Raw genomic sequence first — 22516 nt, 5'->3', positions numbered from 1 at the left:
GGTGGTGCGGTGGCTATTAGGTGGGCTGCATAACTTACAAGGTCAGCAGTTCAAAGCCACCAGCCACTGAATTCTGAGGGAGAGAGATGTGCAGCCTTGGAGATCCATGGGGTCCGTTCTGGGCTGTCCCTTGGGGTTGCTCTGAGGAGGAATGCCTCCATGGCATTGAGTTTTAATGCAGGAGCTGGTGTTGCCAGGGGCTTTTTGTACCCGCCAGGGTCTCCTGTGGGCTCTCTAAAGCTGATCACACACAACTGCCTCGTTTCATAATTTTTTCTGTCTCCCACTTATTTGCCTCTACTTACTGCTTTTAATCTGGTGATAAAATTGGGGCAGGGACTACTGACTGCTGAGACAGATGATTGAAACAAAATCATTCTATTCCTAATCATTCTTTTCCCTAAAGCACAACTGCCCTAATTAATTGTAGTCTATATTAATATCTGCCACCTACGTATTAGCATCACAAATAGGTGCACACAGTGGACAATAAAAAAAGATACAAGTCAACTACTACTTAGGCTACAACCTCAAATTACCTTTGTCACTATGTAAAACTATATAGAGAGAGTTGAATTGTATTTAGTCCATGATGAAGATCTTTCAGAAAGTAAACCCCATTATAAGAGGGCAATATGGCTCCTCACATACATAGTCATTAGCCAAGTCTACAGTATATACCTGTTGTGCTTATAATGGGGAGGAAGCTCTGTGTCTGAAACTGCACTGAGATCTAGCAGTCTCTCTCCTACACAAGGGACTTCAAATTTCATGGGGAAATTCCCTTTTCTTTTTTAAATAAATAATTTTATTGGGGGCTCTTACATATAACAAACCATACCTCCGTTATCTCAAGTGGACATGTACAGTTATTAGCACTGACAATTTTGTAACATTATCCTTCTTCTTGAGCCCTTAGATATAAGCTCCTTTTTATCCCCTTCCTCCCCCAATGCCCTTTCAAGTCCATTTTCCCATGAACTTTTTGAAGCCTCTGTATGAAGACTTTATGACACACAAGGGCCCGACTGTCAACAATGGTTTGCTGACATACTCAAGAGCTTAGGGGCAGATACACGAGGGTAGGAGTTGTAACAATGCTATTTCTTGGTGTGCCATTTCTCTTTTTCTCTTCTTGGATCAGCGCAATTCTCTCCTGAGAGTGCACACAGAATGACCCAGGGCAGTAGAGCCAACAGCTCTTACACACCACACTTTACATTAGCACACTTTGACGAGAAAAACAATTTAGTATAAAATGACATTAGATCTTCAAGCCTGGTTATAAGGCAGAAAGGCAAACTGCTGGTTTCCAAATTGCATGTGGCCTTTGCAACGACCAGTGTCTCCATGAAAACCTTAAGATTCCACACTCTAACCCAGTTTACAGCAAATTTGGTGAGTTCCTGACATGGTCTTCCCAAACCCAAACTTACCTGGCTGATGTTTACATATGACCCATAGGGTTGGTAGTTTCACTAAGCCCAGGATGGGTTCCTGGCAGTGTAGTTGGCGGCTCTGCCGATACGGCAGAAACTTTTTCTTCTTCCCTTCGCTTAAGGCAGGCTGCTTTGGGGTTAAGGTTCCTCTCTGAAACAAAGAAAAGTAGTTTCTATCATTAGAGTCATGAATGATGAATTAATGATGGTGGAGTCCTAAAAAAAAAAAAATCAAACTGATGCTATTTTTTTCCTCTTTGGTGGAGAGGTTCAATGCCTATGTCATGTAATTTTCACACTAAAAAACCCCCACAACAACACTGCATTACACACAACAATGTGCTCATAAAAAGTCTCAACAAGAAACAAGCCTAGGACTCACACTTCTTCATGACCGTTGTATATTTTCTGCTTCTGGTTTGACTGGATCTACAACAGTTTGACAAGTGTGCTATCAGTCTACAAGTCCCCCGCGCTCTGCTAGAGGTGGCGGCACACGAAGCGGGCGTCCTTGAGGAGGACATCTGTGCTTCAGCGCAGCCTTCCCAGCGGGGAAGGCTCAATGCGCGACAGTGTCATCTCAGGCACTGGGTACATGAGAGGGGTGGCTGACACGTATTCTACCCCACTTTGAGACGTGGAATGAGATGGTGGAGTTGTTCTCTCAACTGTTGGAGGTGTGATTAAGAAGGCAGAAAAATCTCCCTACTTATCCTTTCCTCCAAAAGGAACCCACGATGACTCGATGGGGCCTGTGTTTTCAGGGAGCAAAGAAGAGTGGGACATCACCACAGGAAAGGGTGGATTTGAAACGCGTAGGGCTGCGGTCTGCAAAGTCAGCAGTGGGAAAACACCAGCCCCTCCAGGCTTTTCTGAATATAAAAGCATTCCCCTCCTTCCATCCCTGTGAGGTTACAGGAGCCTTGGTGGGCAGAGGGCTACGAGTTAAGTTGCTAACCACAAAGACAACCATGCTCCTGTAAAGATTTACTACCTTAGAAACGCTAAGAAACACATCTACTCTGTACTAGTCAGAATGGAGTCAATGGCAGTGAGACTTTTAGTGCGAATGCAGCTCGGGGTGTCTGAGGGTTGTTCAGTCAGTCAATGGTTCCTAAAGCAGCTCTCCAGGACCATATGAAAAAACCAGCACCCATAATAGTGACTCGGAAGTTAGTAGACAATTGGGTGAGCTTGGATGTTAGAGCCTTTCTCAGACTTTAACTTTTTAAGTCTGTAGTGGCCTGTACAGGACACTACAAGTCAAATGTTATAAAGAGATGAATAAAGCCCACCTGGGATTGGTAGGTTTTATGAGTTTTTCCAACATGTAGGAACCGCTCAGTCCAATGGCTTGGCTCTGAGAGTAGAAACCTCTGCTCTTCACACACAAAAATGCCACATTAAAACAAAAACCTAAAAAAGGACCCTTCAATGCCCTGCAGAAAGGAAAAGGTGCTGCAGGAGAATAGCTCTGGCACCCTGCTGTCAGACAGCAAGCCTTCCTCCGCCCATCCTCAGTGATGACTGGAACTCTCCTGGTGGCATGAGGAGGAGGGAACTTAGCCAACTGACTGCACACAGATGCCTTGCTGCCTTCAAAACAGGGCAAAGGGTGTCAGACAGAACTCATGAAGAAGCATCTAGCAAGGTGACAGGAGAGAGTGATATGTGCACAGAACTTCTTCTACTCCTGCCACAGGGAAGGGAGCAACACTTAGCTTGTCTTTATGAGTATCTCAAGGGAGGATACAGCCCCTTAGTGAGCAGGCTGCATTAGCTATTCATCTTTACAGGTATTGCAAGGGCCTTGAGACGAGGAGAGAAAGTATGTCTTTAGCGGCAGTTTGGGTACACTCTATTGCTCATTCTCATTCCTAAAAAGACGGAAGGAAAGTAGGTACATGAATATACTACTACTGTGTAGCTTTCTGAAAGTTTACTAAGTTTTCTAATTTTGGAGCCCTATGGAAAGAGTATGCTTTCTATAATCTCTGTTGAAGCTGCAGTTTTTAAGCATCCCATCTTTTTTTCTCTCTCCCCTTTTTTGAATCTTCTTCCTAAAATAAAATCTTAACATAAACATCCAGTAAACAGGAAAGATAAAAGGACATCTGTGCTCAATGGAGAGAGGCTCCGGCCCCATGTGCGTATTCCCCTGCAGAAAGACGTAAGCTAAAACACTCTAATTCTGGATAAGTAGACATACAGACCTACGCAGCAGGGTAAGTTCAGGGGTAGGGGCCTGCAGGGACAGGAGCTTTGTGTTGGTTTAGAACCCAGGGTTTGGTGCATTGCTGACTGGGACAGAGCAGGTATGAAACAAATGCTTGTTGAACACAAACGAAGCTTTACCCAGGATGTAGCAAACTTTTTGTTAAAAAACAAAGGGGGGGCGGTAGGGGAGACAGTTGGTGAATCATCTGAGTTGAATGTACATGAATCTACATAAACCACATTTCTGCCCTTAGGGACAAACAGGTGTGTCAGTGTATACTGATCCAAGGTGTTCATCACATTTCTGATTAGAGAGCAAGAAAAACAGCCCTGAAGTCCTATAGACAGGGGTATAAAGGACATTTACATCTGGCAGAGCTAGGATGGGTCATGACTTGGAGTCCTGTCACCGTAACCAGAGGGCATGGTGGATGCCCAAGGATGGAGCAGATAAGAAATGGGGTAAGAGAAATAAGGAGGCCATCCAGAAAAGGAGCAGGTGCAGGCAGGTGGGTTCCAGAGTGTGAGCCGAGAGTCAACAAGAGTGAAGGCACACAAGGTATGATGCTGTACAGCAGGCAGAGGCTGCCTGCCCTCGGCCCCATTGCTTCGTAGGATGGATGACCCCCAAATGGTTCACAGGGAATTCTGGGTCTATAGACAATGACCAACAGTAGTATAGAGCTGAAGCCTACAGGAGAACTTGACCATGAAGGTGCAGTGACAGAGTCCTGGGAGAACCTGGAAGCAACAGGCCCGAGAAGAAGAGCGATCAAAGGTAGACATCCTTGTCCACTTGAAATGAGTATGTGATCTACATTGATGATCCATGCTTTCCTTTTTTTTTTTGCTTTTCATTTTCAAAGATTCTTTTTTCTTCTACTTTGAATTCCTTCAACATATACAAATCTTACAGAAATAGCCAATAGTTAAGGAAAAGGGGACTTGCTGTCAATAAAAAGGGCAAGGGGCACGGAGTGAACTCACCTCTGACTTGCTGTTCGAGACTAAGGATAACTGCCACAGCCTGATGAAGAATAAGGAGTTTTGTTTGGGGCTTTTCACTCTTTAAATGAAGCTGACACATCCTTCCGAGCTCTTTGAACGCCTCGTTAATATCCCGCACGCGCAAGCGCTCCCTGGCATTGTTAGCCATCCGCCTTTCCTTCTCCCTTTCTATCTTCTGCTCTGGGTTCAAATCTTCATCTTCATTAGTACTGCTAAAATCCAAGGGGATGACAATGTCTGTTAGGTTTCCTATAAAATATGCTTATTGATCAATGCTTTAAAGTTACAAGTAGAAACATAAACTCCCTATAAATTTTACCAAACAGGAGTAGTAACTATACTTATTATTGTATACCTATTTCAAATCTTTACTCACTGCACTCACACACAGCTGAAGTCACACTGTAAACACTTTGAACGCGTTTTTTAGTGTATATGACAACAAAATGACTTACTACTACTAAAACTCTTCATGAACATAATTAAGATGACTACATAATAGTGCAGCACCTTGCTATTAAAAAAACAGAATTCACAGATAAACAGCATCAATCACTGAGAGCTTGTTAAAAATGTGGGCTGTACATAAAAACAAGTAGCTGCTACCCCAAACCTGCTGAGCCAGAATCTACATTTTTATAAGATCCCCCACTGATTCATACACACATTAAAAGTTTGAGGGCACTGTTCTGATACACTAGTGCATCATAATTTGTCTAACCTATGCTCTTAAGGAGCCTTGGTGGAGCAACGGGTTATGAGTTGGGCTGTTAGCCACAAGGTTGGCAGTTTGAAACCACCAGCTGCTCCATGAGAGAAAGATGAGCTTTCTACTCCAATAAAGAGTCTCAGAACCCCCAGGGGCAGTTCTACCCTGTGTAGCAGGGTTGCTCGCGATGAGTCCGAGTCAACGAGACAGCAGTGAGTGTGAGTTGAGCTGGCTCTCAGATATGTTCTGGCAGCCGCGTGGGGAGAAGGGATAAAGGACTGAGATATAGAAGCATCTCTGCAAAGTGCTAATGTTTTTCCCCCAAAGAAAAAATACCATTGTTATTGGTGATCATTATAAAGCATAGAAGAATGGGAACAATTATTCTAAAGGACAAATAAACAAAATGAGCCCAAAACCTTAAAAATGGTCACTATTTCCTGACCGATCAGCAAGTCCACTTTGGAAATTCAGCTGAACAATATAATTAGAGATGTACATACATATTTATGTAAAGGAAGGTGACAGAATCATTTACATTCCCAACCAACTGCAGACTAATAAAAGAGACAGATTCTCAACCTTCCTAATGCCACGACCCTTTAATACAGTTCCTCATGTTGTGGTGACTCCCGAACCATAAAATTATTTTCGTTTCTTTTTTTAATTAAATATTTTATTGGGGGCGCTTACATCTCTTATCACAATCCATACATTCATCCAGTGTGTCAAGCACATTTGCACATATGCCGCTATCATCATGTTCAAAGCATTCTCTTCTCACTTGAGCCCCTGATATCAGCTCCCCATTTCTTCCTCCTCCCTCCCCTACCCGCCCTCCCTCATGAACCCTAGATAAGTTATAGATTATTATTTTCATATTTTACGTGGTCCTCCGTAGTCCCTCACCCACTTTTCCGTTGTTCATCCCCCTGAGAGAGGGTTACAGGTTAATCCTTGTGATCAAGTCCCCCTTTCTCCCTCCACCCTCCCTTAATCCCCCTGTTATCTCTACTCTCATTATTGGCCTTGGGGAGTTATCTTATCCTGGATTCCCTGTGTTGTGGGCTCTTGTCCATAGTAGTGTGCACATTCTGGTCTGATCTGATTTGTAAGGTAGACTTGAGGTCATGATAGTGGGGGGAAGGAAGCAGCAAAGAACTAGAGGAAAGTTATGTTTCATTGGTGCTACACTGTACCCTTATTGGCTCATCTCTTCCCTGTGACCCCTCTGTGAGGGGATGTCCAATTGTCTACAGAGGGGAATTAGGTCTCCATGAAATTATTTTCGTTGCTACTTCATAACTGTAATTTTGCTACTGTTGTGAATTGGGCGACTTCTGTGAAAGGGTTGACCGATTATAGGGATCTACATATAACCTCCTCCCTGGGGTACGGACAACAGAAAAGTGGGTGAAGGGAGCTGTCAGACAGTGTAAGATATGACAAAATAATTTATAAATTATCAAGGGCTCATGAAGGAGGGGGGAGCGGGGAGGGAGTGGGGGAAATGAGCTGATGCCAGGGGCTTAGGTGGAGAGCAAATGTTTTGAGAATGATAAGGGCAATGAATGTACAAATGTGCTTGACACAATTGATGTATGTATGGATTGTGATAGGAGTTGTATGAGCCCCCAATAAAATGATTAAAAAAAAAAAGTAGCCAGACACTCAAGGTTATGGCAACTGTTTTTTGAATGTTCAAGGCATTTGCTCGTTGACTTTCTGTAGGGCCCAAGAATGATAACATCTGCTCATAAGGGAAATGTTTTGAGAAAATCAGCCAAATTGTGAACAGAAAAATGATCAGGAAAGCTTCCCCCAGAGAATCCTTTTCCACCACAATGCTCCTGCTCAGTCTTCTCATCAAACAAGGGCAATGTTGTGGACGTTTTGATAGGAAAGCATTAGGTACCCACCTAAGGATGGCTCCTTCTGACTTCTTTGTTACTTCATATTTAAGAAAAATCTCTACAGGACACCATTTTCCTTCAGTGTAAAAAGACTACACTGACAAGGTCAGGATCCCAGGACCCTCAATTCTTTAGGGATGGACTAAATAGCTGTTAATTCTGGTTATAAAAGTGTCTTGACCTTGATGGAGCTTATGTGTGTATATATATATATATATTTGGTCAAGGTTTACACTTTTAATTTGTATCTTTTAATTCCACCTTCCACCAATCTTTTGAGGACCCTTCATATAGCTTAGACTTATATATGCACACATATACTTTTGGAAATAGTTCTCATTAAAACATTTCCACAAAAACTGTTTGCTGACACTGGTTCCATTTCTCATAATACGCAGCCTTCGTGCTCTTTGACTGTTCCGGTCCCAGTACTCTAGTTTCCCTGCTCCCTTTCTTCTCATCACTAGTTTAGAGTGTTTGCTTGTTGACCATTTGCCTTCATATACAGTAACAATTGTTAATGGCAAGCAGAACTCCTGGGTGTGTCTTTGTTTTATAAGCCAGTCTGTTTTCTAGCTAAAAAATAACCTCTGGGGGTAGTCTCTGCTTAAAGTTTAAGCAGAATCTGAGGGTGATTGTCGTGAGGGGTCCACAAGTCTCAACTCACCTGGGAAGTCTGAGCGTTCTGAGAATGCGGAGTCTCCTGAACAATTCTCTTCCATTCAGGAATCATTATTGTGACCCTAAGGACTACAGTGGATACCAATAGCCAAGCACCATGAAGTTCTGGTTCCAACAGAGATGTGGTCATGGTTCTTTCAGACGACCAGTCCTGTAGTCTACATTCTTGTAAGTCTTTGACTTCCTGGTTACTCTTTTTGCTCCAGATGAACAAAAATCAATTAGTCTATCCTAAAGGGTGTTTCACAAGCTTTTCAGATCCCTGCTACCACCCACCAAACTAGGATGTAGAATATAAACTTCATGAACTGAATTATGCCAATTGAATTGTCCAATGAGACTCCAGTCCAAAGTCGAAGGCCCTCTTCTTCACTTGGATCATACTGCCCCTCAATGTCTCATCACCTAAAGCAGAGGCCAACAAACCATAGCCCATGGGTTGGCCACTGTTTTTAAAAAATAAATATACCCATTTTTAAAATGTATCTTTGGTAGCTTTTTAGCTAACAGCAAAGTTGTCACAGAGATAATATGGTCCACGAAACCTAAAATATTTGCTATCTGTCCCTTTATACAAGAGTTTTGGTGGCACAGTGGTGAATGTGCTTGCCTGCTAACTGAAAGGTTGGCAGTTCAAACACACTAGCCACTCTGCAGGAGAAAGATGAGGCAGTGGGTGGGCTAAAGATGGACAGCTTTGGGAGCCCTGTGAGGCAGTTCTACTCTGCCCTATAAGGTTGCTGTACTTCAGCACCAACTGAATGTCCAATTCCGTTAGTTAATGTCTCTCAAAAGAGATAATCTTCACACCACGGTTGGCACAATTAATTATATTTTATAAATGAATAACTGCATGTGATATATAAATATTATTGATAAATGAATACACCAAGAGGTAGAATATACCACAACTATTCCTAAGTATCTAATTTTAGTGTAGAGAAATCTGAAGGAAGCAATCTTTCAACTTAAGTCATTTGAAAGCAATGTCTCTGTGTTGCTGAAGCTCAGTTTCTGGGAAACCTGCTCCAACAACATCAGTCCATCTGGAGCTGTTCCTTTCCCAGACACTTTTCAAATGATTGTTTAACCTAAGAATCAGGCAACTTAAACCTGCTGCTTCAGGGAGAAAGCAGCCGCAGAACACAATAATGAATGGGTGTGGCCGAGTTCCAATAAAACTTTATTTGTACAAATATACAGTGAACTATACTTTGTTGACTGCTAGCTTAAATTATATGATAGTATTATCATATATTTAGGCTTAAATTAGTGTATTTGAATGCAGTGTCTACAGCTCACAGTTTAACGCATTCTACCTATTTCATCTTCTAATTGTATTCTCTTCACAGACTGTACAGGGTAGAGAAATTCTTTTTCATAAGGAGGCCCTAACATGGTACGGTATAGTGGAAAACTTTGGAGTCAACAAATCTGAGTTTGTATCCTATTTAATATCTAGGTCAAGTTACTACAGCTTTATGCCAGAATTTCTTCCTACATCAGCCTTCTATGGATGCTGTGAGGATTACAAGAAATAGGATACACAAAATCCCAGCACAGTGTCTAGTACATAGCTGGTATTAATAAATGCATGGTCATTTTCTGAGTATTTCCACCCATTTCAAAAAAGTAAAACTGGATTCCAGGAGATTAGTAAATACCTTGTTCTGCCTCTAGATGAAACCTTGATGTCTTTTTGGGAGGATTCATCATCTGATTTCATGTCATCTGATGAAGGCGGTTCATGAAGGTTTTCATCCTTTTCTTTGCTTTCAGTCTTGATTTCTGTTGGGACGACAGTTCCAGACTGACTCTGCAAGCCACCTGACGAAGAGTCAAATGACACATGAAATTAATGACCACATTTCCTTTATGAATGAGAACGAAGCCTGTAATGCTTCTGGTGGGTGCACATCCTTAGATGTTTCAGGGCTAGCTTGGACATCTAGAAACATGGCAAAGCTTGGCTGGAAAGGTTTTAATCATTAAAACAGCATGAAATGCATTTGCTACCACCAGTATTTAAAAGAACCAGTCTGACCTTGATGGCTAGCCTGTTGTTTACTTCCAGGCTCTGATTAACAACGGAACAAAGTACAAGAGACTCGATACTTTTTGGAAACTAACTTCTGAGATGCTGCCAAGGTAAAGGAAATAAGCATAACATTTTCCAGGATAAACACAATAAAACAAGAATCTTGGTTAAATAAAACTGGGAGAGCTTTCTTTAATATTAGCCAGCTATCTGTACTCATTTACACAGGATGTATTGTAAGACTTATCAGTTGTATCTTATCAGAATTGTAACTACCTCCAGTTAAATTATCAGGTCTGAAAGAATGGCATCCACCAGAGCACTCAACATACTTGGAAATATCCTTCCCCTTGCTCTAGAGACCAGGAGAGCTCAGGCAAGAAGGGCAATGATTATGGAAGAAACACATGCCAAAGCTGAGCACCTAAGAGGATGATCAGGAAATGACTGAACAATAGTTTGTACTTGGTTTCTCCCGATTGATAAGCACCCAAAGGGGCCTATGGGAACCCAAAGTATCTGTCTGTCCACATTCATGCACTATCAATCCTCTCTCAATTCCTCCAGCTAGCTAACTTCTAATTCATAGATGCCAATGTGATTGTGAGAACGGTGATGGAATTCAAATGATAACTGTTTGCATTACTAATGAAAGCCCAACAATAGTTACCCCTGTAATTTTCTTGTGATTTATGGTTGAGATCCGTGCTTGAAGCAGTAACCGTACTGGACAAGACTGAATGATTGCCGTTGAGACTGACGGAATCTTCTCGATGAGCTCCAACCTATAGTTCAGAAACAAAAATGTCAACTCAATTCTGTTGTGGGGTTTAAAAGAGAGCAACCTCACTCATCAAAATATATCAACCTTCGTAGGGTGGCATTTCTCCTTTTTGGGTGGGAATATCAAAAGAAATGGTAACAGTAGTTTTTGTTTTAACTTTTTATAGTGGTTTGGGTGAAAGTTTAGAGCCAAGTGTTTCCCATTCAACAATTCAGACCTTCTGTTTCCTGCACTGATGGCAGGAATCCCCACAGCACTTTTCCCCATTGCCCATTTCCAGGCATCCTCCTTCCCGTTTCTTCCTGCCTTCTGAGCACTGTCCTTTGGCAAATGCTGCCCGCCTAGTCACATACGGTTGATTGTTTGGATAAATTCGTTCCTCTCTGGTGCTACTGTTCACTTCATCGGTCTATCTACACTGTTGAGTTGAGGTCCAAGCCTGAAGGTTGACATAGTCTTGGGGGTTCCACCAGTCTTTATCTGACCAGTAAAAGCCTGATCTTTGTTCATGATTTTGAACTTTTTTCTACTTCTTTCTCCCACTCCATTAAGGACCCTCTAGTGTGACCCAAGCAGTGGCAGTGAGGCACTACCTAGTTCTTCTGGTCTCAGGGTTGTAGCAGCAGCAGTGCTTCTGAACCAAACTTACTTCTTACAAAATTCTGACTTCAAAGTTATATATATTCTGAAGAATTGTTGCAAAAGTACTCAGTATGAATTCCCCTCTAGTTATTACATTGTTCTCTAAGTTAAAAAAAAAAAACCACATTATAGGGTGATAGAGATCTTAGATAACCAATCTAAAAAAATAATTTCATATAAGTAACATGTATTAAAGTTTGTATGACCCTGCATTCAACAAACTACCTACCACTACATTCCAAGTACTAAGGGTATTTCTCTATATTTTGATATACCCCTCCCCTCTACACACTTGTATCTTTCTCCTCTCTAAAATATTAAAACAGTGACAAAAGCAATGAAAATTGAAAATCACTGAAAACAGAAGCTGCACTGCCAGGCAACAGCAATATTATACACACACACCCCTCCCCCAACTCCCTGCCATCAAGTCCATGCTGAGTCATTGTGACCCCTGTGGGTTTCAGGGACTGTAAGTGTTGACAAGAGTAGGAAGCCCAGTCTTGCTCCTGCATAGCAGCTTCTGGTGCCTCACCACCACACCGCCAGGCTTCCTATGCAAAAACAGCTACCCTGAAACGGGAAGGCGAAACAAGTGAGCACTACTAAGTCTTTAGCTAGTGCACTATCTTTTAGAAAACTGGATATAGATGAAGCCTTGTATTGGAATAGAAGCAGACTTGTCAACTAGAAGAGTAAGCCTTTAATTAAAGAGGTTTACTGCCTGGAGTTACACATGAGACCACTATTTTTCAACAAATCCTTCCATCCTAGTAAACTGCTGAGCCTTGGATCCCTCTTGGGTAAGTAATATACAGCCTTTTAATATTTCATGCCTTAGTGTGGATTTTACCCTAAAAGATACAAATATTCCTATTCAAGTTTATCCATTGATTGTGAGTGAAATAAAAAGTACAGAAGGAATCAAAGCAAGTTTTAGGAAAAGACAAGTTATTTAGTAGTAGACATAATTAGAACAAACACATTGCTCTTCCACTCCACAGAGAGAAAGATGGGTCCCCACCACCCTTATCCTTGAATGTATTTAAAAAAACACAGTATATCCCATAAATACATACAAACTCAACGTTGACGATCATTTGTATCATTTTTTTCCCTCGGATAATCGAGCACCGAATATCCCGTTTTTCTACACAACATATTTGCTAATATGCTGGAATCGTCAAACCTTCAAAGCAAGAAGAGACCACAAAAACTAAAGTCCACTTCCATAGCTCTTCACACCTCCAAAATGTTTAAAGATTTATAAAAAAATCTTTAAAGATCATTTTGAGAATGATGAGGGCAATGAATGTACAAATGTGCTTGATACACAATGGATGGATGTATGGATTGTGATAAGAACTGTATGAGCCCCCAATAAAATTATTTTTTTAATAAAAAGGGGGGGGGGGAGGATTTGGTGTAGAAAATGTTTTGGAAATGATGATGACAACATCTGTACAAATATGTTTTATACAATCCATGTGTGGAATGTTATAAGAGCTGTAAAAGCTCCCAATAAAATGATTAAAAAAATTTTTTTTAAAGATTTCCCCCTAAAACAAGACCTGACAAAAGTCTAAAAAAGTTCAATCTAACAAAGTACCAGTGAAGATATGGACTGGGAGAATTATATTCAAGAGAGAAATTACTATAAAAATGTTTCCAGGAAATCCTGCCTCAAGGGCATCCTGGTCATGTTTATTCTTGGCAAATGAGGGTGCTTTCTTGCTGGTTATGAACTAACTCAATGTTCTAACTGGAAGGTCAGTTTAAAAAACCCATTAAAAATAGGTAGGGAGTAAGTAAACAAAATATATAGCTACAAATTCTTTGGAAGCTTACACTGAAGATTAAAATATCACTGGAAAGTTTTGATTGGCTGAGGAAATTGTTATAGTATAAAGTCAAAGCTGAGATTTCTCTTGCTTGGGTTTATGATAATGTGGGCTTAAAACATAAAGGATTTCTATGATCTTTAGCAACATGTGCTATGTAAAACTATTACACCAACTAACTTAATAGAAAACAGCACTTTAAGTTTTAGACATGCTTATTTGCCATATATTATACGAGTGAAATCTCAGAGTGCTGTAAGCCACCACACCACTGAACTGAGTTTTCACAAATGTAATAGTGCCATTGCTGAATTTTAATTAAAAAAATTTTTTTCTTTAGTATAAAGTTTTTATTTCCTGAAACTCTATAAAAATGTTCTCTTTTTCACCACTTCCTGATGAAATGCTTGGCAGACACAGGATCATATCTACATGATCAATTTTAACAATTTGCCTTTCCCTGAAGGGAAAGTCAGAAACATTCCTAAGTTTGTTTGGGAACATAGTTAACAAGTATTTTTGTTAACCTACATTATTGGTTCCATTAAAAAAAAAAAATTGGAACACAGAGTCATATTATAAGCCTTTAAAAATGATTTCAGACTAGCAGAGAGGTTGAAGTCTGGAGTTTTTCATCTTAATGAAGTTAGCAGGAACTTTTCCTTTGTAATTCGATTCCCCTAGCAAATGGCTCTCATATATTTTCTGGAGAATTTGACTTTCACAGTTCCTGCAGTTCTCTTTAACCCTTGCTCACCCTGGAGCCCAGGTTCTCCCTTTATCTCCAGCTCCACATTCAAATGGCACTGTCCACACACACACACAACAGGTGTATAAACAGTTCTTTGTCTGAGCCCAAAGTCTGTGGGGCCAGCCAAAGGGAACCCTGATTTAATTGTTCACCTCGTTAGCATACAGCTGACAGACTGCAGCTATTGGGGAGGCAAGGGAAAGGCAAACCCCTGGCCAGCTAGGCTCTAAATTTCAATGATTACGAAGGGCTTCATTTCAGAATAAAAGACCCATCCCTTTAGATGACATCATCCTGCCTTTTGAGTCTTCCCAGACTGTTTATGGCCTTACTTTTGTGGACGCCCCCAAAGAGGGAACTGTTTGCATCTAATTCAACCAATATCTTTAATACCCACAATGGAAAATGTTAAATCTAATTAGTTGATGAATAAGAGGTTGGTGAATTAAGGGACAGACTGAGAAGTGTTCAGGATGAATTCCTCTCTGATTTGAATTCTATTCTAATAATTTGCTCAATTTGTACTGTTCACTGAATACTAATAATTTAAACCAATTGGTATTAACCTATAGAGCTGATTAGAGGCTTTTTGTGTATTATTTATTCCACAGTGTTTTTTTCTATCTGACGAGGGGTTTTATATTAGAACCTTTGTAATATCACATTTGTGGTAGTTCCTTTTAAATAAGATCTCCATAAAAATACTGCCTCTATGGTTTTCAAGTAAAAGTTAACATTTTGAATGATTATTTTAGAGACTCACTTTAAAGTTTTCTTTATGCTGAGACTCTCCTTATATAGCTTCTGTAGCATATAAATACAACGCATACCACCAAAATTAAAATATTGTCTGAGTGGAAGGTTAAAATGATGCCGAGTCTTTTGCTAAGTGAAAAAAGTACTGAGATAGTTGTCAATAAAATATGACCCCATTTGTCTGGGATCTTTAACCTTAAGTCTCTTAGAACAAAGTATAATACAGGTTTTCTAACGGCTTTAGACTTTAAAGGACACAATTCATATTACTAAAACATATGAGGTAGTTTTAAATTCCACGAATTAATGTTTTTTACTCTGCTCTGAAACAAGAATATTATGGCTTTAACCATTAACCACAGATTAAACAACAAAATCCCAAAGTAATACCAAAATTAATTTGAGAGAAATGCTTGAATTAAATTTCCTCAGTATTTGTAACAATGAAATCCACACAACTCCGGGAAGGAATGCTATTCTCTGTCACAAATAAAGGAATTCTCTAAGATCTGCAAGAAGCTCCCAAGTAACAAAAAGACTGCAATCTCACTTTGAAGTTGAAATCACTGTCTGATTGAGAGATAACCAAGTCTTTTTTTTTTTTTTTTAAAGATAAAAGTGCTACCAGGGAATTATCTTGCTGGGCCTTTAATTTAGACCCAACGTCCAGAGATGGGATGCACACACAGTAACTTAGCCCTGATGATATCCCTCTATCTATAGCACCTACGGGAAATGAACAATTTCATCCATTCTCCATTGCCTACTTCTCGGTCTTCCTTTTTTCCTGGCAGAACTTTACTCCAGGAATTAAGCCAACAGTCCAATGTTGACACTGCAATGGTTCTTAAAAGATGGACTTTATGCTTTACAGTTTTAAAGATAGAGCACTGCTGCACACTAAAAAAGGATGTTCAATAAAAGCCTTAAGTTTGCATTATGGAAAAATACATCAATAATATTGAAAGTGCATGGGAAATTAAGTAAATGAAAGTCTTAACCCTATTCAAAAATAAGAGCAAATATAAACACGATGCCTGGCTGGCTACGTTAATCACATCAAAAGGAATAGGGATTACTCATTTCCTTGTTTCCTTTTCTGATACAACAATCTCCCAGGAAATTTAATTCCTGTGTATATTAGATAACTAAAATATGTCAAAAATCATTCTGTGTCTGAAACATCATTTAATTCTAAACTCAGATGCTAATCTAGTATAGTCAGTTTTAGGAAAAAAAGCAGAAAATAAGTTGTTATTCTTTTTGTTGCTTTTGTTACTGATTCTTAGACATATACTCAGTCTTCTTGAGTTGGCATGGACTAGAAAAAAATCTTTATAGGACAATTTAAAATGTAACAGGTAATTATATGAACTACAAGATAAGAGGTTGATTGCCTACAAGTCTCAGCTGGTGAATGATCACAGTATAACCCTAACAAAATTAATAAAAAAAAACACTTTGAGAAAAGTATTCAAAAATAAAAGCTATTTCCATGATCAAGGACACTATTATTTTTGTTAACACATTCATGTCAGCATCATTCCACAAGTAACCTTGATAGTATATGCTTGTTAATGCAAAGAGAAAGTATCTAGATTTGGGAGAAAAAAAGGAAAATTATGTCACCATGTAAATCTCAGCCATTTTTCAGTACTATCAGTTGGCATAAAGGGAGGCAGGAGGGGCCGAGGAGAGCAGATGAACTCCTGAAAATGTCTGGGAAGAGTTACAGCAATAGGTCCCCAATATCACACATTTTCTCAACGAATATGAAAAGATTTTCTGGGCTGATTTCGATCCTCACTTCATTCCATCCTTTGGTCTTTTGACTGAACCAAGGATTCAAAGCAAAAAAACCCTCATTTCTGAAGCCTGGGAGATAAATATTGACTCACTTAATATTAGTGTCAGATTTTCCCAGTTGATACTTTTGTATATTTCAAGAGCGGAACTGCACACCTCAGAAAGTACTAGTGATGATGTCTGGAAGGGATGCAGAGATGTACATTGTTAAGGAGAGGTCAGAGATTGGAGTCCACCCAGAGGTGGCTCAGAAGGTAATCTACTTCTTTAAAACCAACAACAACAACAGCCATTGGAGATAACAGAGAGCATGAGGTCAATCATGAGTTGATTTGATGAAAAATTAAAAAACAAAAAACTTTTGTTCATCAAAAGCCTCAACACAATCTAATGAAACCATTTCCTCCTCCACAAGTCCATTTAAAATGCATGAGGTTTCCACATGGTTTTGGAGAACTGGAAATTTGAAAATCTCTCTTCCTAGTATGGCACACCCAAAGTTGGTAAAGATCACCTTCCACGTTAGTTCCATTTAATCTTACATCAAGCCCACATTCAATGGGAAAGAAGGAAGTAAAATATTGCAAGCGAGAGGTTTATCAGATGGTGGAGCAGATACAGTGGGAGAGTAGCAGTGAGGTGGCCATGAAGCATGAAACCGAGGACGGCGCGGAGACAGCTACTGTTCCACCTTAGAGATCAAGGCTAGTTAGTCTGAGCCATTCTTTTAAATAAGGATCATTCACGTAGCAGATAATGTGCGAGGCTCCATTCCTAGTTGCAACAAATGCCATCCTACTGTATATAAAAAGGATTTTTATTACTACTACTAATGAAAACAAAGCACCTTATAATTCGATGTGCTTTATAACATGAATGTTTCCACACTGCTTAGCTTATAAATAGCAAACACAAAATCTTGGATTTCAGGATTTTGTCCTTTTTAGGAATGGATTATAAGATATGCAGGTATTTAATGTCAGCCAAGCTGCTGAAAACACTGCTCATCGGAAACCTGGAAACCTGTTTGATGCTTAATTCAGGGGCTCCAAAATGAATATAAATGGCTGTCTGACGGTGAAAGTGAAATGCTGGAACCAATCCTGTTTAACGGAACACAAGCCTTCCGCATTTGGACACCTAATTATTTTTGATGCTACGTGAGTTCTAGCCTCCATCACATGGCTTACAGCTAGGAATCTGTTTCATAGAGAATATTTGACAGCATGCAATGAACCGTAAAAACCATGTTATAAACATGCCAACACATGGTATCAGTTAAATAGCATGTTCAAAAAGAGCTTCATGCCCCTTAAAAGACAATTTAGATTTAAAAAAATCTGACACTCAATATAGATGATTATTATTTTGGTGTGTGCGGCTGTAGAAATCTACTCCCGCCCCACCCTAATGAGCTATTATGTTTTTAAAAAGATGGAACTGAATGACTTTATTCTCTTCAGAGATGAATCTAAAATTGCTTCCTTCTATTGTTACTTGAACTACAGTTGTTCTTAACCCGACCTCATACCCCACCGTACCTCCCCCCAATTTGGGAATAAATGGAAAATTTATTCCAAAGTTTAAATTTGGAATTGTGCAAATTAGAGTTTCACATTCCTTTTGCTACTGAAGGTTAATTCCAAATTATAATAAACAGCTTTTCTAGACTGTACCCTTGAAGTTCAGTCTTGCTTTACCGCTTTTGCAACTCTGACTTCCTATACACCATTTCAAGGCAAAAAATGTTCTGCCAATTATTACACATCTGGAATAAATCCAAGCATAAACTAAAATGATCTTTGCAGAAAGTTTTGGCTTTCTGCATATGGTCATAGAAATATTTTATGGGCCAATACCGCACCAAGGACCTGGCCTAAGAAAATTCTTAAAAGCCACTCTTTTTAACCGAAAAGCAAACAAAACAAGACTCCCTTCCCGCAAATAATCTGTAAGACAGAAGAACACATGCAGCAAGTGAGTTACCTAATGTCTATCTGAACATCATCAGGGTACTTGGTCTAAATTAAAAGTAAAATGAGTGCACACGTTCACGTGATTTGCAATTGTACACCACCTCAGGATTACTATGACCATGCAAAACATTTAAGCCAATGGGCTTTAGGAGTGATTTTTGAAAAGAAAGAAAATAGAGTGCTAATTACCATTGAAGCGGATCGACTGCTTGAAACAAGGCTCGATCCTCCATAGTTTGAGTTGAGGTTTCCAATTGGTGCATTATGGGATGGTCCCAATAAACTGTGTATATCATTGTGACCAGCAGGCAAACTGGTGGAAGGTCCCACAGCATGGTTCCGAAGCACATGGATAGCATCATCCAGTCTGTCTAAACGATCCTCCATCCGAGATTGCTGTAGAGATTGAAAAAACAAAAAATAGAGTTCATTGCTGATGTCTGCTAGATTCATTGAACTGCTATGTTTCTACTTCAGGATACATGGAAGATAGTAAGAGAAAAGCAATATCAAGCAGCTTCAAAAGCAACTGCCTGCACTACAAATCAACAAGGAAAGCTTATCTGTAGACTATGCTAAATGAACAGATTCAGAAACAAATCACTGCTTTGAAACGTGAATTTACCAATCTACCATGAGGTTATTTCTTTCAATTTCTATAAAAGACGAGGCTGTGTGTCACTCACTTGCAGTGGATAAAGGAGGACAACCTGTAATTTAACACTGATCCTTTGAAATGATTGCAGTTTGGGGAAGTTCAAGTTGTAATTTTGCTTTTAGTGAATAACGCATATCTAACTTCTAGCGAACACATCGAAATATGCTCTCAGACAAAACTAAGGAAATTACATTGTCTAAGGATACACACATGCCCTGTACACATACATATTAGAACTTTAAAAATGAAAAGCACATGCCAGTAGAGGTCTTTTAAGAAGAATCTCCCTCTCAACAACATAAAAGAACAAGTCTATTCTTACATGCTGCTACAGAAACGGAAATGATCAACTGTTTGATTTTAAAAGACTTTGAAGTCAGTTCAGCTTCAGGAATTAAAATGGGTAATGGGAAGTATAAATATTTGAAACATTAACAAAAGAAAAGGCACCATCTAAAAGAAATAGTACCTCACAGACATCCTTTAAGAAGGACATTGCATCTTGCAAATGCTCGTGAAGTTGCTGCTCAACTCGATTTTTCTGGCAAAGTCAAGACAGAACAGGAGGCAAAGCACAGGTTAAGATTAATTTCAAAAGAGATGAGGATATAGCTGATATGCATGTCAGCATCAAATGTTAGTAAGTGAACACAGAGACCTGCAAGATCTACTTGCATTCAAGTTATGAGAAGGCAGGGGTTTAGCAGCAATGTTACAAGGTTAGCATCTACACAACGCACATTTCTCATATTTGCTTATAAAACATGTGAGAAGGAAATTCTCCTTTAATATAAAATGTTCTGTTAGTCACAGAAGAACTTTTCCAATGGCAACCTGAAATTGCTCAACAAGCACAGCTTAGCACTCCATCAAAATCATCCTTATTTTATTTTTTATATTAAACTCTGTAATTCTGTGTTAGCAATATAAGCACAGTAAAGCAACTGTAGTTAACATTCTACCACAAATTCTTAAGGCTCAGGACCTATGAAGGCTCATTTAGCCAACTGCCCTGTTGTTTGCTAAATAATGTTTTTGCTTATACATTTTGGACAACACATTCTGTTACAGGAAAATGTGGAAAATTATACTCTTCATGACAAAAATTCATTGATATTACACTTCAAAATTTTTATGGAGCTGTGGTGGTAAACTAGTGTATCATTACATGAGAAAGAGTACAATCACTAGACTGAGTTTCTTGTCTTTTTTTTACTTTTAAAGAAAGCATCCACTTTCATGTAGAGAAGTGTAGAAAAATTCAGGTCTAGATTTTTTCAGAGAAATAGAAATCCCATGACACAATTTTAATACCAGCTGTCTTAAGACCAGAAGCCTGATGTACCAGAGAACAGATGGCAAAAGGCACATCCAGTGTGTCCTATATTGTTCAACTAAACCAGGCCATTTGTTAGCAAAGAATTCATGGGTAATGCTATCCCACTGTTTCTTCATTGTTACACAAGATTTACTATTAAAAAAAATAAAATAAGATGAAGAGAATCCCAAACTATCAGATAAAGGCTATCTGGATGATTCTAAGAAGTTCTTACCAGGGAGTGGAGTGAGTTTTCATAGTTTGGGGATGAAGGAGCTTGCCCTCCAGGTCTGGGCCACTGACTGGTACCTGTTGAAACAAAACCCCACAGCACCCACAAACTTAGGTTAAATCAATTTTCTTATCGATGTTCTAAAGAATAAAGGTATTAAATAAATGTAAATACATTTATGTAATTTTCTGTTTAGTCTTCAGCAAAGTATTGGCTACTTCTAAATCCAGCATAATTAAAATTCTTTGTGATTATTGGTACAATAGTGCAGAGAGTTGAGAAAAGGAAAAGAAACCTTATGCTTTACAACAGAATGACTTTTATACTTATGTGTTTTTTAGACAATGTCCACATGCATACATCTTGAGAGAATACACTTATAATTTTGTACTTTTCTGCTCTTACGGTGTGGCATAGGTTTAATGATAATTCTATCAATGACCACATATTATGTACCTGATTTTTCTACACCATAATTTGCTAAACTACCATTATCTCATTGCTGAACATTTACATTACTTTTCAATTTTGGGCTGTTATGAACAATGGGATAGAAACCTTGTTGTATTTTTGTTTATTTTTCTTCTTGAGTATCAGTAACATTTCTAAATTAAAGGAGATAAACACAAGTATAATAGTTGTTGGTTCATGAGGCCAAACCGCGTTACAGAATGGTCATATTAACATATAACTGCCTTTAGAATACAATCATACACCAATGTTAAAACACTGTACACACACAGAATTATCTGTCAAAACATTCCCCCAAATTGCGCCGAATATGACCCCACCACACTGAGGCAAAACACTAAGGGTGTGCAACAGAACAACAAGGGGAACAACAAGGGGAACACCAACGCAAAGTCCCCAGGGAATACCAAAAATAGACTTTGGGGCCAGGGTGTGGCACCCCATCAGACTCTACCAGAAAACAGTCCTAAAGGTCAACAAACAGACCTTGAACTATTTAAAGGCTTTTCTTTTTTCGTTTTGTTTTACTCTGTCTTGTTTTTTGTGCATATTATTATCTCTGCAGGTCTATCTACATAAAGATAGGCGGGATAAACAATCTGGAGGAGAAAACAACAGACCAACGGTTCCAGGTTCCAGGGAGACATGGGAGAGGGGGAGGCAGTGGAAAGGAAGTGGGTGTTAACAAACCCAGGGACAAGGGAACAACAAGTGAACCAAAATCAATGGCCAGGAGGGTGTAGGAGGCCTGGTAGGGCATGGTCAAGGGTAATGTAACAGAGAGGAATTACTGAAACCCAAATGAATGCTGAACATGATACTGGGACAAGAGGAACGTAAAAGGAAATAGAGGAGAATGATGAGAGCAATGAATGTACAAATGCGCTTTACACAATTCATGTATGTATGGATTGTGATAAGAGTTGTATGAGCCCCTAATAAAATGATTAAAAAAAAAAAAAAGGAAATTGAGGAAAGAACTAGGAGGCAAAGAGCATTTACAGAGGTCTAAATATAGACATGGACATATGTAAATATATTTATATAAGACGATGGGGAAATAGATCTATGTGCATATATTTGTAGGTTTGGAGTTAAGGTGACAGATGGACATTGGGCCTCCACTCAAGTACTCCCTCAATGCAAGAATACTTTGTTCTATTAAACTGGCATTCTATGATGCTCACCTTCCCGGCATGATCTCTGAAGACAAAGCGGGTGGATAAGCAAACGTGATGAAGAAAGCAGATAGTGCCTGGCTATCAAAAGATATAGC

The 22516-nt window shown here is 39.3% G+C and overlaps 1 protein-coding gene across 9 annotated transcripts in view; it reads right to left on the bottom strand.

The window, feature by feature from the left end:
* The window catches only part of TCF12 (transcription factor 12), a 346882-nt gene that overhangs the window by 4333 nt on the left and 320033 nt on the right, over window positions 1–22516 (bottom strand). For 4 of the 9 annotated variants that reach the window (XM_030884492.2, XM_045286546.1, XM_045286545.1 and 1 more), the window contains 7 exons: window positions 20773–20846; window positions 19689–19760; window positions 18751–18957; window positions 10676–10790; window positions 9632–9794; window positions 4644–4876; window positions 1437–1590 (listed from right to left, as the gene is read on the bottom strand). In XM_030884492.2, the coding sequence (XP_030740352.1) occupies window positions 1448–1590; window positions 4644–4876; window positions 9632–9794; window positions 10676–10790; window positions 18751–18957; window positions 19689–19760; window positions 20773–20846 (1007 nt within the window). In that variant the 3' untranslated portion in view covers window positions 1437–1447. The remainder of the gene's footprint in view (window positions 1–1436; window positions 1591–4643; window positions 4877–9631; window positions 9795–10675; window positions 10791–18750; window positions 18958–19688; window positions 19761–20772; window positions 20847–22516) is intronic. The other 5 variants (XM_004709446.3, XM_004709448.2, XM_045286548.1 and 2 more) reach the window with 3 other exon arrangements.

This window comes from Echinops telfairi, unplaced genomic scaffold, assembly GCF_000313985.2.
Source record: "Echinops telfairi isolate 266 unplaced genomic scaffold, ASM31398v2 ScPeMD7_8;HRSCAF=38, whole genome shotgun sequence".
Taxonomy (NCBI): domain Eukaryota; kingdom Metazoa; phylum Chordata; class Mammalia; order Afrosoricida; family Tenrecidae; genus Echinops; species Echinops telfairi.
The sequence above is the reverse complement of the archived record's forward strand: the minus strand, read 5'-3'. Positions and strand labels throughout refer to the sequence as shown.